Genomic DNA, 21,256 nt, shown 5'->3' on the forward strand with positions numbered 1-21,256 from the left:
CGAAACTCCGAGATGGATACATCTCAAACCCCTCTTCTATAAATTAAAGACTTCAGGACCCTCCAAGATAGGCAATCGACTCCTCACTCTCTCCTCTCATCGTTTTTCATCTTCTGACTTGGGCGTCGGAGGATTTACATCAGAGTTATCTTTCTGGTGTAAACTTGTTTTGCAGGTGCTCCAACGAAGTTCCAGCTGTGGATTCGCATTGGCCACATCCACCTCAACATACAACCTTAGGCGAAGAGATCGACAGCAACAGTAGCCAACCTTGTCATCCGACCTCTCGAAACTTGTGCTTTAGTAGCAACGGCGAGGTCATACCAACTTTATTTTTTGATTGATATACGTGGAATTGGCTAAACTTGTGTCCAAATCAATTTGGCCCTGCCAACTTTTCAAATACCCACAACCAACCCAACTATAGGTTGTAATTATTTAAGATTAGCGCACAGAAGATCACGGGCCATGATCAGGCAAACGGGCGGGGTTCAAGCTTGGGGCCTTTACCGCGGAAAATAAAACGGGCCAAGATCGGCAAATATCTTGAAACCGAAATCCTCGATTAGCGTTGAAGACGGGGGTGGAGCGATCCGATCTCCGGCGAAAAGAGCGGAGATGGCACTGAGCTTAGCCGCGCGCATCCAGCTATTGCGATTCCTCGTCGCGGTTGTCTTCTTCCATGGCTCCGAGTACTTCCTCGCCGTCGCCATCCACGGCCGCTCCAGGGTATCCTTGGGCTGTAAGCGTTCTTGCTCTCACCTTCCTTTTCTCTCTCGCTAGGGTTTTCGGTAACGCGAATTTCTTTGATTGGAACTAATCGTGCCGTTTAATTGCATGTCCTGGCTTGATTTCATTGTTTTCTTGTTTTGGCGGACTTCTTGGATTCATGATTTGGTGAATCAACCACCAAGTGCGTGCTCAACTGGTTATCACCCCTTGCCTTTTGGGGACGGGAGTTTGATTCCTTTTGGAGTCATCAGGGGTGGTCGTCTAGGGTAGAAGTTGGGGATTAGCTCCTCCTAATCTCAGAAAAACAAATCAGGGTTTTAGGTGCAAGAAAATTAAAAATCTTATAAATTGTACTGGGATTGCAGGACATTGACCCGTCTGTTTGGTCGAATTTTGTTGATTTGATTTTTGTTGTTTCTTCTTTTTGGAATTTCTTGCTTGAATTCTAAAGACTGTGTGCGTGAGATTTGGTGATATAGGGGGTTCAAAGCAGAAACTGATGTGTGTGCTTGGCATAGTTCAAGAATCTGTGATATCTGAAGTCCTAGACAAGACGCGTCATAAGGTCAATAAATTCCACAGCATGTGACAAGAGTGATTGGAGGATGTTCTGTCTTGAGGTTTCAAGGGATAGGTCTCTGTCAGATTAGAGATATACTCTGTTGAAGAATGAAATGCTAGTTCTGCCTGTGAGATGATTTTGGAAAAAAAAATAGTGATGTTCCTGTTTCAATATTAGTTATATCTCATTTTTAGTAGTATAGTTGTGTTAGAACGAGAACCATGCCCTAAGTTTTTTTCTTTTTTTTTTTTAATTCCTTTAAAAAAGTAAGTATAGATATACTAGATTTGATTTCAAATGGTAGATTCCTTAAAGATAGAGACTCTACATATGGAAATGTTTGGTTCATTAGGATGTAAATAATGTGAGTGGAGATGGTATGGTAGTTGGGTGGTTTAGGATGCGTAAGCATCACAAATATTTCACTTGTTCTAGTGGATGGTTTATGCTCTCTTTATTCTTTTCTTCTCTTGACATATTTTTTTTTGGTGCTGTTATGGGACTTCCAAATCCATATCTTTCTATGAAACTTAAGAAGGAAGTGTTAGAATGGATGTGCTGCCTCATATGGGGTGTATAAGCACTAGTACATTCTAGCATGGGATCAGACTTGATCAGATATCCTAAAAGACAACATTGATGCTAATAGATTTCTATGTTCCCCAACGCACCACTGTTTGTAAAGTAGTACTGTATAAGAAGATCCTGGTCTGACTGTCTTTCTTTCTTTCTTTCCTTTTTTGCATTTCCAAAGTTGTTAACAGGCTTGTTTAAAGGTCATTTTATTTTTCAGTACAATTAGATTACTATTTACAGAAAGTTCAGAGTATGTGATTGGAGGATCCTGTATAAACCAAAGCTGCAGAAATGCCAATATTTAAAATTCTTTAGATTTTTTAAGGAGATATTGTGACTAATTTGATGATAAGTGGTCATGATGGCAAGTTTTTGGTGGGTTGAATCAAAAGACAGAGGAGAGTTAGTGCTAGCCATCCATTTCCTCTGGGGCCTCACCATAGCTAATCAGGCATGATTTTGTTTCCTAACTTATTCTCCTGTAGTAGTGGCTGCTTTTCCTTAAGAGGAGATTTTTTTGGAAAGAAATGGCCCCTAGGAAGGCATTGGTTGGCTGTCATTGGAGGTAGAATTGGGGAGGCACGCTCATAGATCAGGAGGACATACTTTGAAAGTCGAATGGAGGTTTTGCAATAAATATGAGTTCTTCCAGTATGCATGGTTCACTTTGCTAAAATGTGATGATCCACTCATAATGTAGTCCTCTTATAGGGTTTAAGTAATATGTCACAAAATATGGCTACATATGAAATAGTTGATTCGCCCTCCTTTTTTTGGTTCAATTTATCATCAGCCAATTATATTGGAATCTTTCATTTATTCCCATGAATATCACAAGAACCTATGGACAAAAACATTTGGGTTTTAGCACGAGTTTATCCAATAATAATTCCATTTATTTTGACCTAGTTGCTGAAGCATACATTAGTCAAGAATGCAGGTACACATCAAAGTATCAGATTGCTTTTCTTGTGGATTGTGAGTGAAAGGGAAATTGGTTTGAACGAAAATGAAGCAAGGCTGGCATGAACTCAACCAGCACTGTGGTTGGCTGAGACACTTTGTTGGGCCACAGCCTGGGAGAAACAGAAATCACTCTGATACCTTGATACCCATCTGCCTGCTTGCCACTTTTATAGTGACTCAATGTCAGAGTCACTATCTCTACTGCTTAATTCGATCACAACCAGTTCAAAAACACCTACTTGTTAGCTGCAATTTTTGATAAAGTATCCATTGGTTTTAAACTGATATAAACATAGAGGTTAAAGTCAGGACTCATGTCTGAAGGAGGCTAATCAAAGTCCATGTTGCTCTAACTGATGTGGTCATGATAGATGTTAGGTTCCCTATGACTGGAACATGGTCAACCGAAGACATATGACATAATTTATTTGTTAATTTATATCAGTTTGGCACATTTATGCATATAGGTTGTTTGATAAGCATTTGAAATACAATTTACATCATTTTGAAGCTAATGATGCAAAAAACTGAAATCCTACGAAGCAATTTATCTATAGGTGCATACGTGATGATCTGGGAAGCTCTTTAATTTCATGTAGTTTATAGTGGACCTATGTGATTTAGTTTGGTATTTGTTGTAGTAGATCCCTATGGTCTATGGACCCTATTTATTCCATTTATTTGCTATAAGCTCTTGTGTTCTATTTAAGTTTCTCATTTTCTTTGTTGCTACTTTTGTATGCCCTTATTTGATCTGATCTTCTAAGATATTACTTGTTAATTAAATTTATAATTGAATATTAGATCTGAAGCCATACCTCATGATTTGGAACTAGAGCTGCTTTTGCATCTTTTAAGAGTTTCAGAAATGGATGCTAATCATTAATATTTCCAAATCATGAGGTATTTATTTTCATGAAGGGATCAGATCCTGAACCTCAGGTGGACGATACTCCAGCGAGCCGCCATGTGCATCGCTTTTGTTGTCATGAGAAAATGGACATACCTAAGCTACAATCTTTCTGTTTGACACCTTGATACGGGATAATCCTAAAGAAAAGAGAAAGAAATCAATCCTAATGATCAAGCTCCCCATCAACAACAAATCACGTCCGGCTAGAGACATCATTATTCGCAGGACAGACAGTATAGTTGCCTATATTCTGCTCAGGAGACGTGATTGATTGATACAAGACCAAAACGAGATCAAGCTAAATGATACAGATGAATGCCATTCTAGAGATTAGTAAACAACTAGCAATAAGAAAGTCCATAAACAGATAGCAGAAATTAAACATGCTCACGAGTAAATGCAAAAAAAAATATGAATGGAATGAGAGAGAATAAAATATTAAATCTGTGAGAAAATTCGAGAAGATGATAAGAATTCGGATCGTGGTAGTTAAGAAATTACTTTGATTAGGGCTCTTAATGTTTAACCAAACAGATCCGTCGATAAAGAACTAGGTCTTTACTAACATCGGATTTAACAAAAAAAAGAAAATCAAAGATCAACTGAGAAGGAACGAAGGTCCTTGACAGCATATGATCTGTAGAATAAGAGATCACTCTTTTCTCTCAGTACGATAGATGAAAATTCTGGAGGAGACGGATCTTCTCTTGGTGGGATAGGCTTGCATGGGTAGATAGTAGAGTCGAATCGGGGTCGTAGGAACACTGGATCTCAAGTAGATGAAGGTTAAAAAGATAGGATAGAAAGTGGGCCTCACACCCTCCTTTTATGGGACGATATTGGGTCTCACACCCTCTCCCTTTCGGAGCGATTGACACAAGTATTTGAGGGGTTTGTAAAATCACTCATTGCTCTCTTCATGAAAGATACAAAGATTTATATAGGATCCTAGGGGTCCCATTTTTTTAGGAATTCCTTATCTTTTATAAGGAAGAAATCAGCCCTCACACAAAAAAGTAAAGCATTATATCTGGTTTTCAAACAAAGTAATTTATCATGGGGAAGAAATCAGCCTTCAACAAAATAAGTAAATAGCCAATAACTCTTAAGGAATCTTAGGGAAGAAATGGAACTCCATGTGGGCGCTTGATGCTTGGCATAATTTGATATGAGAATCCTTGGGCACGGCACATGCTAGCATATATATTTCTTCCTTGGACGTGTACAGAGTGGTGGCTCCAAAGGGGATGTGGACAAACCCAATATAAACCCAAGTATGGTCCTATGGACCCAAAACTAAATGCATCAAAAATTTATTGACCGAAAATAAATAACTGAAGTAAAGTCAATCTAATGGGGCTTCTTTGATTCAAATCGAATCTAAATCATGTTGCCGACTTCTGATGGCTCTGGTGTCCGCACCAATTCTCTTGAGATGGAGAGAACTCGACCCTATCGAGTATGGGTCGATTCCGCTGTGGTGACGCTCAAGCAGATCAGGATCAATACGCTGCAGCTCTTTTTGAGTGATTCAGATATCTTCATACTTCGATCAACCTCGTCATCTGATCAAATACCGCTGATAGCCTTGACTCCGGGTAGAGAGGATCTGCTCGTCCAAAATTCTCTCAATCTGATCGTGTTTTGCTGACATTTTGGCTGGTGGACATTCAGGGACAGGTTCGCTCTCAAAGGTTGGTTCAAGCTCAAACGGCTCACTAGGTATCCGAGTTGGCTCTTTATAGGCGACGAGATCTGTAATGTTAAAAGTAGAGCTAATCCCAAAATCAGAAGGTAAGTCCACAATATACGTATTTGGTTCGATTTTTTTATGACCTTAAACGGATCTGCTCTTTGGGCATGTAACTTCTTCACGGTTCCGAGTGGGAACCATTCAGGCCTCAATCGAACCATCACAGTCTCTCTCTGCAAACTCTTGAGTACGTCGATGAGAATCTGCATTCTGTTTATAAACTTTGTTGTTAATGCTAATTTTTTTACTGATCTCTTTATGCAGACTCTTGACATGCTGTGTAAATGACTCTACAGATTCGAAAATCCTAGCATGAATGAGCAGTGGGATAAAGTCTATTGATTTTTTAGGTTGATATTCATGAACTACTTCAAAAGGACTCGTGCCAATGGACCTATTAACAGAGCTATTATATGCAAATTTCGCTCGGGATAGTAAAAGATTCCAGTTACCTATATGTTTCCCAATCAAGCAACGCAACAGATTTTCAAAACTCCTATTGACCACTTCGGTCTGACCGTCCGTTTGCGAATGATAGGTAGAAAATTTTAGTTTTGTGCCTAGAAGGTACCATAGGGTTTTTCAAAAGTAGCTCATAAATCTAACATTTTTATCAAACACAATGGTTTTAGAAAATCTATGTAGTCCAACAATCTCATCAAAATATATCCTTGCAACTTTTGACGCATCGGACGTTTGACAACAGAATAAGAAATAGGCCATTTTTGAAAACCTATCTACAACCACTAGAACAGAATCATGCTTCTTAGTTGTCCTAGGTAATCCCAAAACAAAATCCATACTAACGTCTTGCTAAGGACAGTCTGGTATAGGTAGGGGTGTATATAGGCCGGTGTTTTGTTTTCTCTGCTTGGCCACGACACACGTTCTACACTGGACAACAATTTGGACGACATCTCTTTTCAAGCTTGGCCAAAAGAACTGAGCTTCTACCAATTCTATGGTTTTATTCCTACCAAAGTGTCCAGCTAATCCTCCAGCGTGTAGTTTTCAAACTAGAAAATCTCTTAAAGATATATGGGGGATACACAATCTAGTTTCTCTAAATAGGTAACCATCCTGAAGGGTGTATTCACTATATTCTCTAAATGGCCCTTTATGTAAAGCGGTAAGTATGCCACCAAAATCTGGACACTCATAATCTTCTTTAATCTTATCAAAATTAACAACTTCTATACTAACGGTGGACAGCAAAGTATGACGACGACTCAGAACATCAGCAGCACGATTTTCTACATCCACACGATGTTTCTAAACAAAAGTATAGGCTTGCAAAAACTTGATCCACCTACCGTGTCTATGATTCAGTTTTTTTTGAAAATTCAGGAATCGGAGGGCCTCATGGTCAGAGTACAAAATAAATTCTTGCGGTAGTAGGTAATGTCTCCAATATCTTAAAGCTTGGATTATCGCATAAAACTCTTTATCATAAGTAAAATACTTGAATTTAGAATCATTAAGTTTCTCACTAAAGTATACTATCGAATGATCTTCTTGACTAAGGACACCACCAATCCCAACTCTTGATGTGTCGCATGCTACTTTAAAAATTTTGAAAAAATCAGGTAGACGTAAGACTGGGACGTGGGTCATCTTGTCCTTGATGTCTAGGAAGGTGCTATTGGCTGTCCCAGTTCATTCAAAATCTCCCTTTCTAATGCAGCTAGTGATAGGAGCGACTATGGTGTTAAACTCTTTTATGAACCTACGATAAAAGGTTGCTAATCCATGAAAATTTCGCATGTCATGTACACTCTTGGGTACCGGCCACTTAACTATTGTCCTAATCTTTTTAGGATCGGCAGACATACCATCGGGGATAACAACAAAATCTAAGAAGATGATACAGTCTGTCATAAAAACGCACTTCTTAGGATTAGCATACAAGCTTTCTGTTCTAAGAACTTGGCACACTCTTCGGAGATGGTCTAGATGGTCTTTTCTAGTTCGACTATAGATCAAAATGTCATCAAAATATACGACTACAAACACTTATAAATGGTTGTAGCACTTGGGTCATCAACCTCATGAAAGTACTAGGGGCATTAGATAATCCAAATTGCATCACCATCCACTCATATAAACCATCTTTCGTCTTAAAAGCAGTTTTTCACTCATTTCTCGATCTAATCCTTACTTGATGGTAACTACTCTTAAGATCAATCTTAGAAAAAATAGTGGATCCGGCCATCATATCTAGCATGTCATCTAACCTAGGGATGGAGAAGCGGTACTTAATGATGATTTTGTTAATGGCATGATTATCTATGCACATCCTCCATATACCATCCTTCTTTGGAGTCAATAGTGCAGGAATTGCGCAAGGACTCAAATTTTTTCTCACGAATCTTTTTTTTATCAGCTCTCCAACTTGTCTTTGTAGCTTGGCATGCTCAGTAGGGTTCAACCTATAGTGGGGCAAGTTGGGTAGGGTAGATCCAAAAACTAAATCAATGGCATGTTAAATATTTCTCATAAGCGGTAAGTAATCTGGGAGATCTTCGGGAAAGACATCATGAAACTCACTAAGAAGGCTAGCTACTTTCTTAGGATAATCCACCTTAGAGTCCTCACGAACTTCTCTTGCAGCAAGCATCCAAACTGGTGATCCTTCACTCATGGAGTCTCTAATTCTTTAGCACCTATCAGATGGAGGCTTTTCTTAATATTTTCTTTTGATCCATCGCCTATCTTTCTATTAGTAGCCTTAGATGGGGAAGGATTAATCGTGATCTTCTTATTCTGATGAGTAAAGCTACAGGAGTTGGTTCGGTCATAAATTGTAACATCATTGTCGAATAGCCAAGGCCGACCTAATATAATACTTTCGACTTTCATGGGTAAGACATCGCACCACACATGATCTTGGTAGGAATGAAGCTGGATGGGTACACGGCATCTAAATTTGATGGGAATAGAGGAGGAATCTATCCAAGACACATGGTATGGACTGGGATGATCTATAGAAGTTAATCCTAATCGCTTAACCGTATCGGTGGAGATGGCGTTGATACAGCTATCGCTATCAACGATTACCTTATAAATTTTATCGTCAAATTTTATGAAGGTATGAAAAATAGAGGTCCTACGTCCGTCTTCACTTTTCTTAGTCTGTGCTAGAACATGTCTAATGACTCCAAGCATAAGGTTTGATTCGGGTGCAATATAACCTAGGATATTCTTAGTACTCTCAAACTACTCGGCTAAGTCTGGATCAGCTTCATAAACTTCTTCAGTATTTTTTAAGATTTCTTCTTCTAATTCTTCCATGAATAATGATCGGTTGGGGCATTGTGCAGCAAAGTGATCGTAACCATAGCACTTGAAGCAATGGGATCGAGAACTACTTTTTGATAACTCTCCTATAGCTCTTTTTTCTTTATCTTCTTTTCTCCTAATAGGATTTGTAGGTAGAGGTCCGTTACTAGGAGCTTGATTAATATTGAATCTCGATCCAGAAGGGATTACTCGATTAGGTTCAGGACGATGAAGAGTCGAATATCTAGAAAATCTCTCAAAGTCTAAGACAAGTTGATAAGTTTGTTTTAACGTGGTCACTTCTCACAGAAAGAGCTCATATTGGATATCCTCTCGTAATCCAACTCTAAATCTAGACAAGATAACGATCTTATCTTCAGCTACTCCACATCTCATGAGATACTCATCAAATCTCGTGATATACTCGGTGACTAATCTATTCCTTTGAGTAAGCCTCTGTCATTGATCTAAAAATTTTTGTTGGTAGGAGGTGGGGAGGTATTTCTCTTTAAGTTTCTCTTTCATCTCATTGCAGGTTTCTATCAGGTCTTGTCTTCTCTGGTTAAGAAGATGCTCAACACTTTTCCAATAAAATCAGGTTTGCCTAACCAACTTCATCCGAGCAAACCTAACTCTCTTTGCTTCAGACATTTCATACCACCCAAAGTAGTGATCCATGCCTGATTCCCAGTCTAGGTACTCTCTCGGATCTAGACAACCATTAAAATTGGGGCTTCGACCTTTACATTTCTAAGGATATGCTCATCTTGATCGAACTGGTTATGGTGCGGACGTGCCCCTATAGGTCGATCAGGTTCTAGGTTCCTACCTCTCTATCCTATAGGCAGTCAGGGAGACTCAGATTCAGATTGTTTCTACCTAACTTCTTCTAATACTACTATTTTCTCATTCATGGCTTTCATAAAATTTTTCATGTCATCAAATTTTTCAGCCAAAGAATTGATGATGGCTGCTGTATTGGGATCCATATTGATGTTGGGTGAGGAAGTAGGATGTTGGTACCAGATACCTGATCTAATGGTCATGCAAATCTAGGATGCAAAAATAAAGTGCAATAAAAAAAATAAAATGCTTGAAAGTAAATTATGAAATTTAAAACGCTAAAATTCAACTTGCAGGAATTTAAATTGCTGAATTTAAACTAAAACCCTAATCAACTAGCTTTGATACCAAATTGATGCGGGACAACCCTAAAGAAAAGAGAAAGAAATCAATCATAATGATCAAGCTCCCTTCTGTTCATCAACAACAAATCACGTCCGATCAAGGGCATCATTATTCTCAGGACAGACAGTATAGTTGCTTATACTCTGCTCAGGAGACGTGATTAATTGATACGAGATCAAAGTGAGATCAATCTAAATGATGCAGATGAATGTCATTCTAGAGATCAGTAAATAATTAGCAATAGGAAAGTTCATAAATAGATAGCAGAAATTAAACATGTTCACGAGTAAATGCAAAAAGAAATATGAATAGAATGAGAGAGAATAAAACATTAAATCCGTGAGAAAATCCGATAAGATAATAAGAATCCGGATCGTGGTAGTTAAGAAACTATTCTGATTAGGGCTTTTAATCTTTAACCAAACAGATCCGTCGATAAAGAATTAGGTCTTTACCAACGTTGGATCTAACAAAAAAATGAAAATCAAAGATCAACTGAGAAAGAACGAAGGTCCTTGATAGCATATGATCTGTAGAATAAGATATCACTCTTTTCTCTCAACATGATAGATGAAAATTCTGGAGGAGATAGATCTTCTCTTGATGGGATAAGCTTACGTGGGTAGATGGTGGAGTCAAATCGAGGTCGTAGGAATACTGAATCTCAAGTAGATGAAGGTTAAAAGGATAGGATAGCAAGTGGGCCTCACACTCTCTTCTTATGGGATGATTTTGGGTCTTACACCCTCTCCCTCTCGGAGCGATTGACACAAATATTTGGGAGATTTGTAAAATCATTCATTGCTCTCTTCATGAAAGATACAAAGATTTATATAGGATCCTAGGGGTCTATTTCTTTAGGAATTCTTTATCTTTTACAAGGAAGAAATCAGCCCTCACACAAAAAAGTAAAGCATTATATCTGGTTTCCAAACAAAGTAATTTACCATGGGAAAGAAATCAGCCTCCAACAAAATAAGTAGCCAAGAACTCTTAAGGAATCCTAGGAAAGAAATGGAACTCCATGTGGGCGCTTGATACTTGGCACAACTTGGCATGAGAATCCTTGGGCACGGCACATGCTGACATGCATATTTCTTTCCTAAGCGTGTGGAGAGTGGTGGCTTCAAAGGTGACGTGGACAAACTCAATACAAATCCAAGTATGATCCTATGGACCCAAAACTAAATGCATCAAAAATTTATTGACTAAAAATAAATAACTGAAGTAGAGTTAATCTAATGGGGTTTCTTCGATTCAAATCGAATTTAAATCATGTCGCCGACTTCTGATGGCTCTGGTGTCTGCACCACACCTACCTTCATGTACCTATGTCACACCCTTTATAGGTGACAAAAGAAAGTGCCCATTTATGGAATATCCAACATGAATGCATATCTCGATTGCTAAATTGAAAAAAATAAAAGTGTTGTCACCAAGTCAAATTGGTGCACTAGGATATGGTTCATATTCACATGCATGTAGTTTATATATGGCACTCATATGCATTCATAACCTAATTCTATGTTAAGAAAGGTGCTGTCACCGCATAAAATTACTGTGTACTAGGATATGGTTTCTATTCACTATATCGATATGGTATATTCTAGGATACGGTTCATATTCACATGCACTACACTTGCAGAGAGCAATTTATCTAACACATTGGTTTTACATATGCCCAGCCAGATGATAGATGCACATGAATGGAACCAACCAGAAGAAGCCATCTTACATGCCTTGCATTCTAGAGGTGCATGAACTCATGTTGATGCACCACCTTGTGAACAGAAGTTCACTCATCCTGCTTCTTTCTCCAACAAATGTCCAGGTTAAGAACCCAACACGGATTCTCAATCAACTGTGCAGAGGCAAGACATGGCTAATTGATAGAAGCACTGGATGCTTTTTGATGTTGGGCCAATGTATAATTAGCATACAAGATGGGGGCTACAGGCAATATGGGTCTTGCCTCCCGCCGCTGTAGCCAACCCCATCAGTACTTCCCCCTGCGCCCCACAAAACACAGAAAGAAGAAGAGGAGGCGGCTTCATGTGTGAGTGCACTGCCAAACAACGATCCATTTCAGCAGAAGGAATGGGAGGGGTGATAATGGGTCGTGTCAAGGGGGTTGTATCTAGGTTTAGCATGTCAATGATTGATTTATTCAAGTAAGGGGTCAATATAGGTCTAAGACACTATGTTTTACGTAATCCAGAATTGCGCACTGTTCTTGGCTCTTTGCTCCGAGTCTTCTGATAAAAGAAAAATTAGGCATAATGGTGATCTTGGGGACCATAGGACACTCTGAAAATATTGAAGTGAATGAAATAAACCAAAAGGGTGCAGCATATAGACCTCCTTATGGGGATCTCTATGAAGAATGTATTGTTAGTATCTAGCAAGATTTGGTACCAATGGAGCATGTTTTGAACAATCAAATGAAGCTACATTGAACTAGAAAAGAATTCAGACACTCAAACAAATGATACGGCAGTCAATTACAGGTCAGAACAGAAGAATGTTCAAATTGATGCTTCAATGAACCAAATGCTCATGAACGATGGAAAGCAACACGACAAACCTATAAGCTGAAATTTCAGGAGCAATGACCCGCAATGGCAAAGCTATGCAGTATCGTATCTATAACTGTATTTCACTAATGACAAAAAGGAGAAAAGAATTGAGAGGTAAGCAAGATTATTATAGGTAACCAAAATTCACTTCTAATGAAAATTCAAGAGATGAAACAACACCCTTTTCTTTCTCCTAAATCTGGTGTTTATTTGGGTATCAGCTTATTGAGCAAAATACCATAGACCTTCAGCTCACACCAGGGAGAAAGTTAAGTTGTTGACATGTTGAAGAAAGGATTACCACCCTCCCCTATTATGTTATCATTGGTCATTCTTAAGACAATCATGCATGCATGATGTCTCAAATCATGATATCTCAAATAGCAATTATCAAATACTGTTGCTCATGAATTGAATTCCTTCAAATTGCTGACTAATGTTAAACAAGTCTATGGTTGAGATCTGTTATAAATAATGTGTATAGCAAGTGTAAAAGCATGTGCTAACTACCTTTTTTTTTTTTTTTTTGTTAAGTGATGTGCCAACTAACTTTAGGAATAAACTAAAAGAAATGGTTGTTGATAGGAGAGTAGTCTTTTGCACTATCCCATCAAATTCATGATTAACAAGTATTTTGACCTATAGGCACTTTCCTACATGTGTTTGGTTGATACATAAATGTAATAATTTTTACTTAAACATAGTTTTCCATTAAAAATTCCCTAAAATTTGCTCATTGGTGATGTGCTTCACAACAAGGAACAGATTGGACTGGTGTCTGCATATTTATTTTGGAGTGAGCACAACTAATTTATCGATGAATGTGTTTTTTTGATTTTCTTTCTTATAATTTGATTTTGTTGGTAAAATGGTTTTTTGCCTTCTTGCAGCACTTCTGATTAGCAAGCAGTATGCTTTTGCGATGATTTGTGCACTGCTAGAGTACAAGATAGAGCTAGTCTTCTTTCCAGAATTGAAGGAGAATTGGTGGATGAGCAACATTGGCCTTGTGATGGTAATAATAGGGGAGATCATACGGAAAGCTGCTATTTTAACAGCTCGCCGTGCCTTTACACATACCATCAGAGTTTATCATGAAAATCACCATCAGTTGATCACTCATGGAATTTATAGGTAATTGCTTGATGAAGAAATACATAACAAAGTTTACAACATTGCAAATAACGCTAAATGTTATGGTATGATCATAATTTACTTGAATATAAGCTACTTGTGTATAAATACAAATTCTTGTTGAGTAATCCCTGATCCACAAGGTAGAATAAAATAGTTTCCTTGCTGGATAAGTTGAAAATAGCAGTGCAGATAATATTCTTGTGGATTAGAAGCCTCTTGATCTTTGACCTGCATCAGTTTTTCCAGTTGGTAACTTAATATACATTTCATGCAGCTAACTTGTTTTAGTTAGTGGAATGGGAGCTACATGAAACCAATATGCTAAAGTAGGCACAAAGGATGCATCAGTATCCCTGCATACTGATTTTTGGTGTGGATAGTGCTGGTAAATTAAAATATTCAAACTAGGACTGCTAACAGACCTCCTGCACACGCGCCAACCCAACAGACAATCAAAAGAAGAGGAAGGAGGAAAGAAATGAAAGAACTTGTTAATTTTACTCATGAGGTGAGGGAATACTGACTGATTTTAACATTATTTTATATTAGGATAAACCTGATCAAGGCTCTAAATTCTAAAGTCTGATGAGGATAGAGTGTTCAATTTAAAGGTTAAGGTGTTGGATACTGATTAATGTCTCAACTGGTTTTTTACTTTTTGTATAGAGACATTCCAGATTTAGAAAAGATAATTATAAGCTGTACTATCAAGGAGCTCTGCAAAATACAGCAATTCAGGTGAGTAAAATTTTAGGTTTGGTTGTCAAAAATTATAATGGTTTGAGTAAGCTATATAAATGATATTCCTCTAAAGAAAATAAAGTAAATCTCTATTTAGGTTTCATCCTTCTCATCACGTGACTTTTTTCCATACATTATTAATTAGATAAATGACGTAAATACTTGGAATAGAGATGCTGCAGGATGCTGCTATAGTTTGATTATGGTACTTAATCTTTAGTTAAAAAAAAAAAATCTCCCTCACTTTCTTTCTTTCTTTCTTTTTCTTTTCCTGGAAGTTGGGATTTCTTTTTGTTCTCAGAGCTCATAATTTGTTGGTAACTGTTATAGAGTCCGAGGTGGTATAAGATAGCTTGTACTTCTATATGTAGATGTACTTATGTTCTTCACTGATGCTTTAAAGGATAATAAAGAGGTGGGCCTCTCCTAGTCCAATCCCTACCCCAATGTTTCTTAGGCTATAAGCCTTATTAGCATGATCCCAAAAACTGATCAGGCAGATCTTGGATAAACTAAGCCGAAGCAAACTTTTCATTGCTAGAGCCTGAGTTCTGTGTTGAACATAGTATACTTGCTATTCTACTATTTGCTTCGAATAGAATTAACTAGCTATCAAATGGTAGTTGTCTAATATGTATTCAATGAAACAGATTCATGCGCCATCCAGGGTATTGTGGGTTTTTTATCTGGGCAACTGGAACTCAACTTATGCTCTGCAATCCCATATGCATAGTAGCCTTTACCATGGTCACCTGGCGGTTCTTTTATAGGAGGATACGGTATCCATTTTTGCAAGCAAAAATGATTAAATCATATTGCCTTTATTGCTCTTTTTAGTGTGCTTTTCATTTTGAGTGTATCGACTGGATGGGTTTGTTACCACACTTCCTGAGTCAACTGGGATATTTCCATCTTTGATGGATTGGACCTAACATGCTATTGGAATAAAATGTTGATTTTCCACTAAAGTTGTATATATTTTTTAAATACTAATCCTTAACTCAGAAATAGATTTGAAGAGTTCTTCTTGAGGCAGTTTTTTCGCTCCCGATATGTGGAGTATGCACGACAAGTTCCTTCTGGACTTCCTTTCATAAAATGAGCAGCTGTGTAAGTATGGTTGAGCACTACTCTTGTTTCTTTTTGAGTTTCCCTGCAGCTTTTCTAAAGCAAGCAGATAAAAATTTCTAGGAATGTGAAAATCAGTTTGTTACTCCGCACTATTATTGCAGATTGACTTCGTAACAAATGGCAAAACGTCTGTAGCTGCATCAACTTGTTTGCTGACTGGCTGTCCAAAGGAACGCAGGAAAACACGTTCAAGGCACCGACCAATTGATCTACGCAGTAAATTTTGGCATACTTAACCGGCAAAATAATGGTGGTAAGTTGTGAAAAATTGGTGTCTTGTTTTTGGATCCTTGGTCTTAGAGAGGAGCTGCCAGGTCTGAGCAGTGGCTGCAGATGCTTGATTAGTGCCCTAAACAATATGACAGGCTTTTCATCCAGCACGGCAGCAGTCATTTTGTTTTTGTGTAAAGTGAGTTACCAAATTTAGTTTTCTGAAATTCTGTTATGTGCCTGCTGTGGGGTTATTAGAACTTCCGGTGGTAGCTGCCAGAATTGAGAGAGATTTCATAATCGTTTGGTTCTCTCTATGTGATTTGAAGACTGCTGGTGTTCGATTCTATTCAAAGAAAAAAAAAGACTTGTATTCGATGTCCGTATCTCATTTGATAGGAAATCGGAGGTAATAAAAATTAAAAGGGTTTCTGAAGGTGCATTCATGTGCATGTTGACCATGACTCAGTAACTATTACAGTCATGATTTGGTTACCTTCCTACGTGTGTGTATTTGTAACTTGAGGCTCTGCAGTCCTTGTTGAAGACCAGTGCCCGGCAAGAGAGAACCATGTCAAACCTTGCTGCATCTACTGCAGCCAAGGGAAGACACTGGTGGATTCCCATCTGCTGGTAGCTTTGTTTTTTTGGGTTAAATCTGCTGGTGGCTTTTAGAAACAAAGCAAAGATGCCCTTATTGGTGCCATAAACTGGGATCACTTTGTCAGGTTTTCTACGAATCTTTAGGGTTCGCTTGGCTTCAGCTGAGAGAGAGAAATCATCATAATCATCAAACCAATCAGCTGCTTCGTGTTGGCTTAATGAGTCCTCGTTCGTTAAATAACGTCCTTAAACGAGAAGAAGAAATAGGATTTGTGTAGAGTTAATCAATTCCTGTTCGCTAGGTCGTGTTCCCGTCGGGGGCTGGATATTACAGTGTCAAGGCATAACGGGCACGCATAGGTACTTCTGTGCGAGTGCCGAACGTACGCGGCTACTCGATCCGCGGTACCCGCATACAAATCTTCCCATCCGCGCGTCCGGGTTTAACTATTAAGTTTACGTGGCACTCCGTCTCTCATCCGAGGCAGAGGGAGAGCATAGCAGCGGTTGAGAGAGGAGAACGAATCCCATCCACAGACCACTCACACTTCGGAAATAATCCCTCTTATAACCCCTCCCCCTCCTCACCCCCTTCTGCTCTAGCTAGCGTCCTTCTCTCATATTAATGGATTATAGACCATCAGAGTGCGGGAAGAAATAGGAGGGAGGAGGATAAGAAGAGAAAAATAGATAGATAGATAGATAGATAGATGGGATTCTTGTCGTCAGCCCATCTGCAGGGACTGAGCTCATCAGCAGCAATCAACCCATTCCATCCTCCATCTCAACGCATCTCTACGTCCCACTTGACCTTCCCCAAGGTACTCCTCTCTCCCTGGCTCCATATTATTCCAATAAATACTCGTCTCTTTTCGGCCGTCTGATGGAGAAAGTAGTGTTAAACAACCCAATCATCCTGCTAATCTTCATCCATTCCTGTAATTCCGATGAACTTGGAAACAGAGCAGAGGCCAAACCGACCTCAGGCGTTCTTTCCAATTCGCTCGGCATCGTGGGAGAAGAAGAAGAAGAAGAGGGGCAGGTAATCATTTATTAGTTTTATTCTGACGATGATGGCTGGTTCTTTCTTTGATGTAATGGATTCCGATGGTTGGAGTAGGATCGAGCTCGGCGGTGTGCGTCCTGCCATTGACTGAAGAGAATGTTGAGATGGTTCTGGACGAGGTGAGGCCGAGCTTGATGGCGGATGGAGGAAATGTGGCCCTCCACGAGATTGACGGCCTCGTCGTGGTGTTGAAGCTGCAAGGGGCGTGTGGGTCGTGCCCGAGCTCGATGATGACTTTGAAGACGGGCATCGAGACGCGCCTCATGGACAAGATCCCTGAAATTCTGGCAGTCGAGCAAATCCTTGATACCGAGACCGGTCTCGATCTCAATGAGGAGAACGTAGAAAAGGTTAGCAATTGCCGTAACTTGATGCCTTTTTTTGCCCCCCTCTTTCGATCCTGCATTTAAACTTCTCTTTTGATGAAAATAGTGCATTTCAAACCTAGAATGCAGATTACTACTTTTTTCTAATGATTGCCAATTGTTTGATTTTATTCACTAGTCGAGTGAGTATGAACAGCAGTAGTAAATCGGTGAAACAAGAGTCATTAAGGCCCCTACAATCTTTTCACTAGCTTAAATGCTAAAATGTTTGAACAAACATAGGTTTTGGCTGTTAACTTACGACTGTTTCAACGTAAAACATGCTTATACATGAGTTATCTTGCGCACAATTGAGAAGGTGGGAAGAAGCAAACAGGAAGCTCAAATAATTTAAAGGGAAGAAGCAAACAGGAAGCTCAAATAATTTAAAGGGTTGTGGAAATCCATATTATCCCAATTTCCACAGTCCCAACATCTTAAGGATACTAGAAAATTGAAATCACATTTTACCTGCAGATGCCATCCTGGAAAACTAAGTAGTGGATAATTTTCGAAGTAAGATTTGTTGTCTCCCACAAGCCATGCTTGCCATTAGTCATGTGCTATCTCGAGACATTCTAAAACTACATGAATGTCAATCTGTTAATTCAGCTAGTTGTGAACACTTTGTATAACTAGTGCCTAGTGTTGAAGTAGCGCGTGGCATATGTTTTTTTCTAGCTTAGGACTAGATTTATCATTCTTCATCTGAAGAGCTTGACCTCTCCATGTCCTTTGTTCTTTCTAACATCTAATGCAACAGTTTAACAATTTTGTAATGCTTCGTACTCACAATTTCACCTCAATGGATGATGCATCATACATCATGTGAAGAAAGAAATTAGGATAGACCCCTTGTAAGAACCATGTACAGCAAATTTTTATGTTCTGCAGACTGAGAAAGTCATCTCTTCTTGCCACAAATCGAATTTGGCCTCATGTAACCAAATTCAGCATATCAGAATCAAGGCATCAAAAATAGGAACTTGAAGTAGAAATGAACAAATACTGTGAGGAAACCACGAGGTTTCATCATGGAAAATTGGTATGCAATGATGAAGGAAACTGAAAAAATTTCAGCAAGAAAAATGAAAAAGAAGATTTCATTACATGACTGGATATGCAATGACTAGATAATTTGTGAGAATAAGTGATGTGGATCATATAATGTGCACTCATAAATAGGAAATTCTTGGGTTGGGATTGGATGGCCATGGAACCTATTGAAAAGTGATCAGATAAAACATGTTAATAGAAGTAAAGTGGTGAATGGCAGCATTACAGACCTCCTATACAATTTGATTAAAAAAAATATTGACCTCCTATGCAGGTTGATTAAGTTAAGCCTCAATGAGAATTATGTAGGGAACTTGGAGCTGGCCAAGTTGGGGTATAGGTTCATAAATGAACCTATTTCTACAAATATTTGGTTATTAATATTCATATGCAACCATACAGACAGGAGATCATTAAACCAAAGAAATTGCATCAATATACACAATCAACTTAGCATGCCAAATCTGATCGACAAGATTCTGCTTTATAAAATTAGGTATCTACACTAGTTGGTGACATATTTGAGTAAGCACTGTTTTTGTTTGGTACTGTTCTAAGTTAAATATGTCTGTTCCTTTTGCAATTCTAGCATTTGCATGTGCATTTTCATGAGGAATTTATATGGAGTACATATAAGCCCACCTTTTGGAGAGAGAACGGGGTGGGTTGAGGGGTGCAGGGGTGGGGGATGGAGTTCTTGAAATTTATGGTAACTGACTTGTAGAGGTGATAATATGGGTTTTGCTTATTACACTTTTTTGGCAGCTCAAATAGTGAAGACCATTGCTACTGATACTGATCAAATGAGAAACAACTACTTCCAGTTTCAGAGCAAAATATGGAGACACGCCATACAAACTAAAGCAGCCAAAATTTGACATAATAGGAAGCATGAAGAAAGGTGGACATCATCTTCTTCTTCCTTAAAGATACCTAATTTCATGAAGAACCTTAAAAAATAGAATGCAGCCCCAAAAGACCAAATGAGCTCCAAATCTGATTCATCCTTGTAGTATTTCCATGACTAAGCTGGATGTTTCAATTTTACTAGAAGGGACATTCACTGAAAGCTATTTGAAATTGCTAAGCAACCAATCATTCAGCTTGAAACACTTTTTCAGTTGCACTGCAGTCTGAAACAATCTAAACAGAGCTGATAAAAGTAATACACATTGACATTAAATAAGATTAGCCCATTCCAACAACCATATATTGGAAAATCTGTTCCACTCTATTTACTATAGCACATTAGTGCATTATAGACCTTGTAGCTAGCTTTAGAAGCCATTCTGACTCCTGCATGCAAAGCCGTGGCCTCACTGAAACTCTAACCCTCCACCTGATTTTACTTTGGAGTGGGACTTCTGAATGGGCTGCATGCACAGGTTAGTAGCAAAATAGAAAAACTAGAAAACACAAGCAAAACTATGGAGATCAATTACCCATATCACAGAAAACCAACGGACCTTATATTTATGATTAAGCTTAATTTAACTATGTGGAGCATTAACTATAATTGCTATAAATATATGCTTGTTTGTTACAAGGACTAGAAAGTTGGGTGGCTTCCATCATAACTATGTACTTTTCTCCGGGAGTAATCTCATAATTCAGATTCTACACCTGTAATTTATGTTGGAGTTCTCATAGTTGCTGTAGGGACATATTGGAGACACAGGCAGTCCTTCGTCACCAGAAACTTCGATTTTTGAAGAGCTGCTTGTGCATAATTTATTAGAATAAAAATAAATAAATAAATAAAAAGATTGACAGTCACTAGCTTCCTGTCTTGAATCTATAACTTTCACTGGATTTTTATGTAATAAGTACATTTCATTGCTGCTTGGGAGTAGACTTGCATGATTTATGATTGACATGGAGCAGTGATGTTGGATGATTGCACATGTTTCATCTAATGGAACCTAGTTTCATCTTTAGATTCTTGCGGAGATAAGGCCCTATCTTTCGGGCACAGGAGGTGGTTTGCTGGAGCTTGTTCAGATTGATGGCTATGCTGTGAAGGTTCGATTGAGCGGACCTGCTGCTGGGGTTATGACTGTCCGTGTAGCTCTGACGCAGAAGCTAAGAGAAAAAATTCCCTCAATCGCAGCTGTCCAGCTGACAGAGTAGTAATCTTAATTCTTAGTCCCAAATGTCCTCAAGCAATTTTAATATATTGTATAATCACAAAGCAATCAGTTGTTCAGTCATCGCAGAGGGTCTAAGTGTTGTCATTGGATTGAATAACTTTCAGTAACTGGGATTGTTCACAGTTTTACACCGTATGAGATAATTTAACTTTGCTACATTCAGCTCTCCATGGATGGGTTTTTTAGGGGATTATGGGTCTCTTATGTGCGTGCTCATCGACAAAATTCCCATAATTCAATCATCTAGCAAAA

General features: G+C 38.6%; 2 protein-coding genes across 2 annotated transcripts; both read left to right on the forward strand.

Moving 5' to 3' along the window:
• Window positions 1–506: 506 nt before the first annotated feature.
• LOC105039667 (probable protein-S-isoprenylcysteine O-methyltransferase) lies at window positions 507–16,200 on the forward strand. Its single transcript, XM_010915894.4, has 5 exons — window positions 507–742; window positions 13,436–13,679; window positions 15,074–15,202; window positions 15,435–15,533; window positions 15,656–16,200. The coding sequence occupies exons 1-4, from the start codon at window positions 619–621 to the stop codon at window positions 15,523–15,525; spliced, it is 588 nt and encodes a 195-aa protein (XP_010914196.1). The 5' UTR covers window positions 507–618; the 3' UTR covers window positions 15,526–15,533; window positions 15,656–16,200.
• A 659-nt stretch (window positions 16,201–16,859) lies between these two features.
• Window positions 16,860–21,160, forward strand: LOC105039668 (nifU-like protein 3, chloroplastic). The gene is made up of 4 exons (XM_010915895.4): window positions 16,860–17,188; window positions 17,331–17,409; window positions 17,488–17,783; window positions 20,793–21,160. Exons 1-4 carry the CDS (start codon window positions 17,078–17,080, stop codon window positions 20,982–20,984), a joined length of 678 nt encoding a protein of 225 aa, XP_010914197.1. The 5' UTR covers window positions 16,860–17,077; the 3' UTR covers window positions 20,985–21,160.
• The last annotated feature ends 96 nt before the right edge of the window (window positions 21,161–21,256 follow it).

The sequence above is a fragment of the Elaeis guineensis genome, chromosome 1 (genome assembly GCF_000442705.2).
Source record: "Elaeis guineensis isolate ETL-2024a chromosome 1, EG11, whole genome shotgun sequence".
Taxonomy (NCBI): Eukaryota; Viridiplantae; Streptophyta; class Magnoliopsida; order Arecales; family Arecaceae; genus Elaeis; species Elaeis guineensis.